This window comes from Narcine bancroftii, chromosome 1, assembly GCF_036971445.1.
Source record: "Narcine bancroftii isolate sNarBan1 chromosome 1, sNarBan1.hap1, whole genome shotgun sequence".
Lineage (NCBI taxonomy): Eukaryota > Metazoa > Chordata > Chondrichthyes > Torpediniformes > Narcinidae > Narcine > Narcine bancroftii.
In genome coordinates this window covers 125,067,893-125,076,684 of record NC_091469.1, presented here as the reverse complement: position 1 = coordinate 125,076,684, position 8,792 = coordinate 125,067,893, and the positions used below count along the sequence as shown (strand labels likewise).

Sequence of the window (8,792 nt, the reverse complement as noted above, 5' to 3'; positions counted from 1 at the left end):
GGACACTGAGACAGAATCGCCAACATCTCATGGCCATACCAGAGTCTCAAGGTGAAAAACGACAAGAGCACCGACCGGCTGGAAGTGGACACTCCTGCAAAGGCAGGTACAAAGACTCTGCCAACTGAAACACAGAGCTCGCCTGGCATAATAAGAACGAGGTCAGGCTGAGAAGTAAAGAGGCCGCAGAGACTGAATCTGTAGAGACTGTAAAATACCAAGAGTCAAAAAGGACTTGTGTTTTGTAAAAGTTTTATGTATATTTGTACCTAAATGCATAAAGGTAACTAGCGGGCAAAGCCACAGTAAAGGTGGCTTTGAATGTAAAGTAAGGGGGATGTGGTGTAACACTATTGGCGGGACATCAAGCGGGCCAATGACATTACAGGGCGGGACTTCTGCACCCGGGAGAGTTATGCATCCAGCAGGCCCTGGAGCAGCAGGCAATGCCTGCGCATGTGGATATTCAGCAAGGGTATGTTAAAATAAAGCAAGTTATAAACTCAACTCTGGGCTCAAGGTAGTTTTTGTTACAAGCGTGTTTGAACCCAACATGACAGATGCATCATTATAGAAATGATTGTAGGATTTGGCCATTTGAATTTTTGAGTCTGCTCCATCATAAACTTGGCCTTCTACCTCACATTTTCCTTGCACTATCTCTATAGACCTTGATTCTGTTTAGAATAAGTTCTCCAAAGCCGTCAAGGGCAAAGAATTCAAAAGGTTCCAAAATGGTTTATTGCTTAATTCTGAGACTACATCCCCTGGCTCTAAACTCTTCAGTTGGGGCAATATTTTCCCTGCATCCAACCTGTTGAGCCCTGTAAGAATTTTGAATGCTTGAATGAGATATTCTCTTGTTCTTCTAAATTCTAGAGAGTATAGGTTCAGTCTACTTGATCTTTCTTTGTACAGCAAACTCACCATCCATGGAACTAGTATTGTGATAAATAGAATGTTACATCTTGGTTGAAATATTTAAAAAATTGTATTCCCACAGTGAGCATGAAATTCTCTTCCAGTTATTCAAAAAGCAAAATGCTCTCGATGTTTGCAATCTGAATTAAAACAAAAATGCTGGAAGTACTTAACCAGTCAAGCAGCATTTGTGGCAAGAGAAATGGTAATCAAACTGAAACATTAATTCTGTTTTGCCTGTTGAGTATTTTTTATTTTGTCTTGCTTTTAATTCTCTATCCATCTCACCTCAACTGAAATTGAGTATAATTTTCTCCTTGCTCCCAAATGCAGTAATATAATATCAACTCTGTGTGATGAACAGGCAGTAATTGGCCTCTCCGCTGTTACCAAGCCAGACCCTACAATCTTGCTTTCTGTTAAGGATTGACTTGTACCAAATATACAAGTGATCATCATGTGTGAGGTTATTGTTATAAACCAATTTTGCATGTATATCATCTATTCTACTTTTCCAATAGTCCACTTAAATTTTACTAATCCATTGGGAACCTCTCTTCTGGCTTCAGTATTTTCTAAACAGTTGAGATGCTTGACTTTTTAATATTTGTCTAACTGAACAAACTGAATCCAAATTCCTTTTCCAAATTTGTCAATGCTTCACTGTGTTTCTAATCATTTGTAAATCTAATCATGTAGGTCCGAGGAAATTATTCCTAGTGCAGAATGGTAGTAGGAGAATGAGAATCAGATAGTTGATGGATATGTGAAATGGAATGGGTTTCAAGGAAATAAACTGATTACTCTGAGAGCCCAGTGAGTGTTGACGAGCCAAATGGATGCCTCTTTGAAATCATCATAGATTTCTCCAGCATGGAAACGGGCCCTCTGGCTCATCTTGTCCAATCCAGGCCATGGACACATTTGTCATCTTGTATTTGCTGTGAAAAATATTAAATTCCATTTTCTTTTTCAAGAATAAAGCAAGAAAGGGATGGAAGAATAGCTATGTTACATTGTGTAAAATACATTAAGGAACATAATTGTTTCATAGCAGAGATGGACCCAGTTGTGTTCAGGTGACTTGATAACTAAGACAGCAATAGCAATCAAAGATAGTAGAATATAGCGATTTCCAGACACTGGAGGTAGAAAACAAAAGGCAGTGCTGCACTGAACTTAGAAGGAACTCTAAATAGTGCTAAAAGTACTGGATGATACTGTTATCTAAAGGATTTTCAAAGTCCAGTCAGAGGCCGGCTACCACATTTGTTTAAATTACGGTTCACCATTCCACCTCCCACACTGCTGCAACTACATTATTTCCTTTAAACTACTTGAAGAGCAATTGCATTTTGAAATATTTGGCTCTATGATGTTCAGTTGTACACTTTAAGTTTTAAAAGTAAACTGAGATTCTCTTTTTCAGTGAAGGACAATCCTCACCGAGAAAGGAACTGCTTCACAACATCGATTCAATGTATATTGATAATACTCCATGTAAGTATAACTTTCTAAAGATATTTACGTGGTAATTTAATCAGTTGTCAGCATCCTTAGCTTGAGGAGACCTTCAGCAGACTATATCATCCTGCTGTTGCTGTTCGCTTTGCACCCACCCAACAGCAAATAATGGGGCAGTCATTACAGAATTTGAGAAAAAGCAGGAGCAGACCATTTTGCCTTCTATACCTAATCAGCCATTAAATAAGATCACAATTGATATTTCACCTCAGCACCACTTTCCAAATCCTGCCATCCTTTGGTTCCTTTGATTTCTGTTTCAATGTACTCTACATTTGAACATATGGCACTCCTGGGTACTGAATTCCAAACATTTATTATCTACTAACCCTGTAATTTGAGACCCTGATTCCTGGTTCTGAAGACGTCCACCTAGATATTCGTCAATGCTGTATCTTCTCTGTTAAGCCTCTTATGAACTTTCTGTGTTTCATTGAGATCCCCTTTTGTTCTTCTAAACTTGGGAATATAGCCTAGTTTCTTTAATCTCTCTTTGAACGACAAGACTGCCTCCCAGGAATCAGTGTCCAGTGTTTTCAGGTTAGATTTTCAATCCTCAGCTCTGGAAAGAGTATTGTTTTGAATAATCCCTTGACCATCTTTCCAGAATGGTCCTTTCCAAAAACTCCCATGGCTCATGGGCTCATCCTAGACAGAGCATATTTTTCTCCATCAGATGCCCTCCTACTCTTCCTCAACTCATACAAACCTACATTTCACAAACCCTTCCTCAAATGGAGCAGCCCCTTTTATTATTTCAGTGGAATTTACAATCAATTTTTCAGTATCATTCAACTTAACTGTATGACATCTATTCTGCAGTAACAGTTTGGAGAGTCCCCATTCATTATAGGACTTTTCATGCCTGTGGTGATATGTATATACTGTTCTGTGTATAAGTGGCTGACCCGCCCACTGATGACTCAATCCCCTGTAACCCCTCCCCCTGTGACCTGGCCATAAAGGTCGACCTCCCTACCCACTTCCATTCATTCGAGCACATAGAGTTGGGCCAGCTGAAATCTAATGTGTATTAAAGCCTATCATTCCTCACTCAACCTTTGGAGTCCTTGATAGTGTGTATCAATGCCATTTCATGTTATTGATTGTTTTACATGTTGGTGCTGAGTGGGCATAACTTTCTTTCCAAGCATAGTTGAACAACAAGCACCCAACTGAATTAATGGCATAACTTCAATGAACAGCAGTGCCTGAAACATTGACATTTTTTGCTTTTTTCATTTAATTTTTTTTTGGTTGCTTCCATTTGGATCGATAAGGTTCTTAATTATCTTGCTTTCTGGATCTCTTACACCCTAACCCTAACTCCTTCAATCTTTCAGAAATTTGTGGGAAATAATGTTAAATTGAATCTTTAAAATCTTTAGAAATATTACTCTCGATTGATCACACTTGTATGCGTCACTTTCCAATTCACCTCATTCATTCTCAAGACCGCAACATGGGCTCTCCCTTTTGAATAGGGAGCTTTGTAACACAAATTGGCATCAGCTGATAAAACTTTTAATTTATCTTATTCACTGTTCATTCTTGGAGGCATTTTTGATTATAATTTTCACATGACCTTCAAAAAAAACTTGGTATTTCAGGTGTATATTTTCCTTTTTTTAATTGAAGTGCTTGATTATTAAGCTACCCAAGATTTTACTTTGATTGCATTTAATTTAATTAAAGTCTGTGCTGTGTGCTTGTGATACCTAAAATGAGGTATCCAGTTTCTCACTAATGTAATCATGATGAATTAATAATCTCTGTCTTCTAACATTCTGGCTCATTTGGAACATTGATACATCTGATCATTTTCTATCTGCTGTTTAGGCATTTAGTAACAATTCATTTCTAAACAGCACATGCTCAAATCCCTGACAAAATTACAGATGGTAGTTTGGGCTGAAGCTTAAATCAGTCCAATCGGAAGAAGCAGCAAAGCAATTTAATTGTTACCTGTTTATTCATTAACAATCTTGAAATCATTTAATCTATTGGTCTCTGTATGTGAAGAATTTACCAATTAATTCAAAATTAAATTATTGTGAACTGTGACTCGTTACTGTGATTAACCTTTTCACTGGTAAATCACCTTATTTTTAAATCTTTCAATTTGTACTTTAAAAACTGAAGAAACATTTTAATTTTTTCTGCAATTTAAGATTAATTCATTCACTTATGTTTTTGTAAACTGGCAGAGATGGAAGTATTGACAGTATGAAAACTTTAATACGTGTTTTCAAATTAAACCTCCACTTTAGCACCTCAATCATTCATTATCCATTAAAATGATGATTCTTCCACTCTCTTCCCACCCCTCCCCTTGGTTCCATCTTTCCTATCATACCATTGTAACCTACTCTTTCTGGCCAGATTCCAGCACTGACAGTCTTTGTTTTTCTAATCACCCCCTCCAACCTGTAGAAACTCAACTCACCCCTTTGTTTCACTCTGATCTCTCTCCCTTTGACTGTCATATTTCACCTCCACCTGGTTCACCAATCCCACATGGGGTGCCTGTCCCACTCATTGCCTCCATCTAAATAAAGAGTTTTGGCTCAATGTCAATATTCTTTTCTCACTGATGTTGCTTGATCCTCTCAGTTCCTATTCAGCTTAGCTTCAAGCATCTGCAGCTTTGCGTGTCACTATTTTTCTACTCATTTTGTTGCATGGCTCCATGAAGGTGTATGGAGAGTGTATTGGTAACTATAAAATGCTCACTTTAACAAAGTTTTGGAGATTTTAAAAAAAGTAGCAGTGTGAACAGCAGGGAACGTGATCCGACTGCAGTTCCATAATTCAAAAAATTATTCAAGTTCATTGTAGGTAAACAAAGTGGTGTCCAAAAGAAGCCATCTCTTGGGGGGTTTTTCAGGAATGGGTGCATGTGTTCCCTTAAATGGGAAGCTCTAATCCACTCTTAATAAAGGGTCACGACTTTAACCGTTGACTGACCACTTCTATCCATGGATAAGTTTCTTTGTTTTAATCTGTGAATTGTCATGGTATACTTATCTTAAAGAGCCTTTCCTTCTCACAGAAACAGGCCCCACCATTTTTTCGGCTTAGTCCCACTGACCTGTACCCAGTCCAAATTCCACCATACCTTTCCCATCCATATACCTGTCCAAATTCTTTTTAAATATAAAAATTGAGCCTGTCTTGTCCCATGTCCTCTGGTTTTTATCTTATTTACCCTCAGTGGAAAAAAAACTATCTACATGTACTGTCTATTCTCCTCATAATTTTAAATACCTCTATCAAATCTCCCCTCATTTTTCTGTGCTCCAGGAAATAAAGTCCTAACCTGTTGAACCTTTCCCATTAACTCAGTTACTGAGGTCCAAGCACCATTCTAGTAAATCTTCTTTGCACTCTTTCTATCTTATTGATCTCTTTCCTATAGTTAGGTGACCAAAACTGCACTCATTACTCCAAATTTGGCTTGACCAATGTCTTGTACAACTTTACCATAAGATCCCATCTCCTATAATCAATATGCCAAAAGCTCTCTTTACAACCCTATCCACCTGTGATGCCACTTTCAAGGAATGATGTATCTGTATTCCTAGATCCCTTTGTTCTACCTCACTTCTCAATGCCCTACCATTTACCGTGTATGTCCTTTCTTGGTTTGTCCTTCCAAAATGCAACATCTGTATGTCAAAATGGCACTTCTTTGTGTGTCTTTTCAAGGCAAAGAAAGGAAATATTTTTGTCCAGTTTGTGTACGTGACAATAGCCAGAATCTTGTATCTACATTCTATCAATCATTGCTCCCAACAGTTCTCCCTCTGCTTTGCCATCTCTCACATGCACTGCTATCTTCAGACTCCCTCCTTCTCTGCTTTAGCTCTAGGCCTCGCTCTTTAACATGCTACAGACCTGAATACTACTTTGTCCTATGCCAGATCCACTCCTTCAATCAGTGATCCTTCTTTGGAGGGTCCCGAATTGCTCCAGCTTTCATAAATAGTGCAGCACAGTACAGGCCTTTCAGCCCATGATGTGGTTCTGACCTGTTTAAACCTACTTCACAATCAATTTCCTCCTCACATCCCATAACCTTCCATTTTTTTCCATCCATGTGCCTACCTAAGAGTCTTAAATACCTCTATTATATCAGCCTCAACAACTACTCCCGACAATGCATTCCAGACACTCACCACACTAGTTTTAAAAAATACTACCTCTGTTGTCTCCTCCACTCACCTCTGATGTCTCTTCCACTCACCTTTAATGGATGCCCTCTGGTATTGGTCAATGGAACCCAGGGATAAAAGGTGCTGGCTGCTTACCCTCTCAATACCTCTCTTAATCTTATACAACTCTATAAAGTTGCCTCTCATCCTCGATCACCCTAAAGAGAAAATCCCTAGTTCTATCAACCTTTCATTGGGAGCTTCTCATTGTTAGCTCTAATCCTTGATTTGTTTGAAATTGAGAAATGTAACCATTTTGTCAAGCTTTTAATCATGTTTGCATCAGCACAAGGTAAATAAAATGTACTGAAACTACATCCAGAAGTCTACAGGTAGCTTTGGTCTCCTTATCCAATTTAAATATACTTAAATGACGTGTAATACAGTTCAATATTTTTGGGGAAGGCTGCTTGAGTAAATGGATCTAGATCCCTTCATTAGGAAAATGAAGACTGAGGTAAGTTAACACAGACTGTGGACCAAACAAAAACCAGAGCTCGCTATCCTGGGAGAAATAATCTTCAGGGAGGAAAATAGTAGCACCTGTTTGCTGTCTAGACAGCTTACAGCTGCTGTAGTAAATGGTTGTTCTTCCAGTTCCCAAGGTAGCCCTGAATTTTCCAAATCCCAGACAAGGAAGACGAGCAAAGTTTTACCAGATTTTAAATAGTAAAGCATCTGAATGTATTTTTCCTTTATGTTGATATCCTTTGCATACTTGTTGGTTTGTGGCATTTCCTTGTCTGTTTTCTGCCTTGTCTCAGAAATTCACAAAGTAAGGGATGGTTCAAACAGGATTGTCACAATGTTTTTCAAAAAGTTATTGAATTCAACATTTTTTTTAAAAATTTGCACCAAAATTCCAGGTGTTCTTCATTCCTGCTTTAGATGAGGTTAACATTAATAACAGAAAACTAGGTCCAATGTAAGTGAAATTGATTAGGTCTTAATTAGGACAGGTTAAGACTTTATTCCCTGGTGCGTAGAAGAATGAGGGGAGATTTGATAGAGGTATACAAAATTCTGAGGTAGAGATGGAGTAACTGGACGTAGAGTTTTTCGATGGAGGCTCAGTGAGAAGAATGAAAAAGCATGGGTTAAGGGTGAAAAGTGAAATGTTTAAAGGGGGAACTTCATGCAGAGTGGTGAGAGTGTGGAATGAGTTTCAGCTGAAGTGGCGAATACAGGCTTAATTTTGACATTTAAGAAAAATTTTGATAGGTACATTAAAGGGAGGGGTACGGAGAGTTATGGACTGAAAGCAGGTCAACAGGGTGAGGCAGAATAATAGTTTGGTACAGACTAGATGGGCCAAGGGGCTTGTTTCTGTGCTGTAGTGTTCTATGGTTCTATGATTGACTTTTATTTGGCCACTCTGAACACATGGCTTGAGGCTCATTTCTTTAAAAATATAATGTTTCTACCAGATACAAAATGATGGATTTTTCACCTTAAATGTCTTCTCTTTCTATGTGAATGTGTCTTTTACAATTTGTTTGAAATGGCTTCTTGAGTAATTTCCATTTGGTTGCAGTTGCACTCCCACAAAGAGGGAGGTGATTGAGTAATCCTCTGTAAATCAGACCTAGAGGCTGCACTAACTTCTGTTACTAATTTTAAGCAAAACTGAGTGAAAACCAAGTATCCTGCTTCTTTTGAGAGATATTACCTCTTCAGGATGGAGATTTGTTAGTTGCAGTCAGTAGAATTGACTCTCTGTATGGTTTGCTGTAGTACAGTGTTAATTTGCTGTAGTACAGTGTTTATTTGCTGTAGTAGTGTTAATTTGCTGTAGTTACAGTGTCAATTTGCTGTAGTACAGTGTCAATTTGCTGTAGTACAGTGTCAATTTGCTGTAGTACAGTGTCAATTTGCTGTAGTAGTGTTAATTTGCTGTAGTACAGTGTCAATTTGCTGTAGTACAGTGTCAATTTGCTGTAGTACAGTGTCAATTTGCTGTAGTACAGTGTCAATTTGCTGTAGTACAGTGTCAATTTGCTGTAGTACAGTGTCAATTTGCTGTAGTACAGTGTCAATTTGCTGCACTACAGTGTCAATTTGCTGCACTACAGTGTCAATTTGCTGCACTACAGTGTCAATTTGCTGTAGTACAGTGTCAATTTGCTGTAGTAC

At 38.3% G+C, this 8,792-nt stretch overlaps 1 protein-coding gene across 1 annotated transcript in view; it reads left to right on the top strand.

The window, feature by feature from the left end:
* arsb (arylsulfatase B) overlaps positions 1-8,792 on the top strand; it is a 122,423-nt gene that overhangs the window by 92,017 nt on the left and 21,614 nt on the right. The window contains exon 6 of the mRNA XM_069938288.1: positions 2,351-2,421. Coding sequence (XP_069794389.1) covers positions 2,351-2,421 — 71 coding nt within the window. The remainder of the gene's footprint in view (positions 1-2,350; positions 2,422-8,792) is intronic.